We start from the raw sequence: 508 nt of genomic DNA, 5'->3' as shown, positions 1-508 counted from the left end.
TGCAGCCAAGAGGTGATGCCTTCACGAGAAGGGCGCAACTGAGGCCCGCTCTCTCAACCATGGGGTTGTTGCGGCAGCCACGGCGGCGTCCTGCTGCATCTACCGCTCCTCCTCCCCCCGCAGACGTCCCGCAGAGCCCGCACGTCTTGGGGCAGAAGTCCTTGATCATGTCGTGGCGATGCAGGTGGCGAGGCAGAGAGAGGGACTGCGGTAACAGTTCTCCTAGAGTTGTTTCACAGCCCTTACTTGCAAAGTCAAGAAGCATTGCGCAAGAATACCCCAGTTGAGGGAGACGGCCATCGTCGAAACAGTCTGGTGCTGCTGCGGCACCGCCTGGAGCGGCTGCTGCTTCAGGCCCTCCAGCGCCAGTAAAGAGTGGGGGACACGCATTGCAAGACTTGAGACATGCATCGCGGACTCGTGTGGTGGGAGGGACTCCTGCAGGCAGCGGTTCCCCGCTGAGTGATGTTAGAAGGGCCTCGCACCCTCCTCTGCCCTCTGCTGCGGA

The 508-nt window shown here is 61.6% G+C and overlaps 1 protein-coding gene across 1 annotated transcript in view; it reads right to left on the bottom strand.

Moving 5' to 3' along the window:
• The window catches only part of EMH_0007840 (uncharacterized protein), a gene marked incomplete at both ends in the record, with an annotated part of 14,484 nt that overhangs the window by 9,435 nt on the left and 4,541 nt on the right, over nucleotides 1-508 (bottom strand). Inside the window, 3 exon segments of the mRNA XM_013498149.1 lie at nucleotides 3-19; nucleotides 144-438; nucleotides 486-508. Of these exon segments, the coding sequence (XP_013353603.1) occupies nucleotides 3-19; nucleotides 144-438; nucleotides 486-508 (335 nt within the window).

The sequence above is a fragment of the Eimeria mitis genome, genomic scaffold (assembly GCF_000499745.2).
Source record: "Eimeria mitis Houghton genomic scaffold, Emh_scaff322, whole genome shotgun sequence".
NCBI lineage: Eukaryota > Apicomplexa > Conoidasida > Eucoccidiorida > Eimeriidae > Eimeria > Eimeria mitis.
Note: the sequence above shows the minus strand (reverse complement) of the source record. Positions and strands in the feature narration are given on the sequence as shown.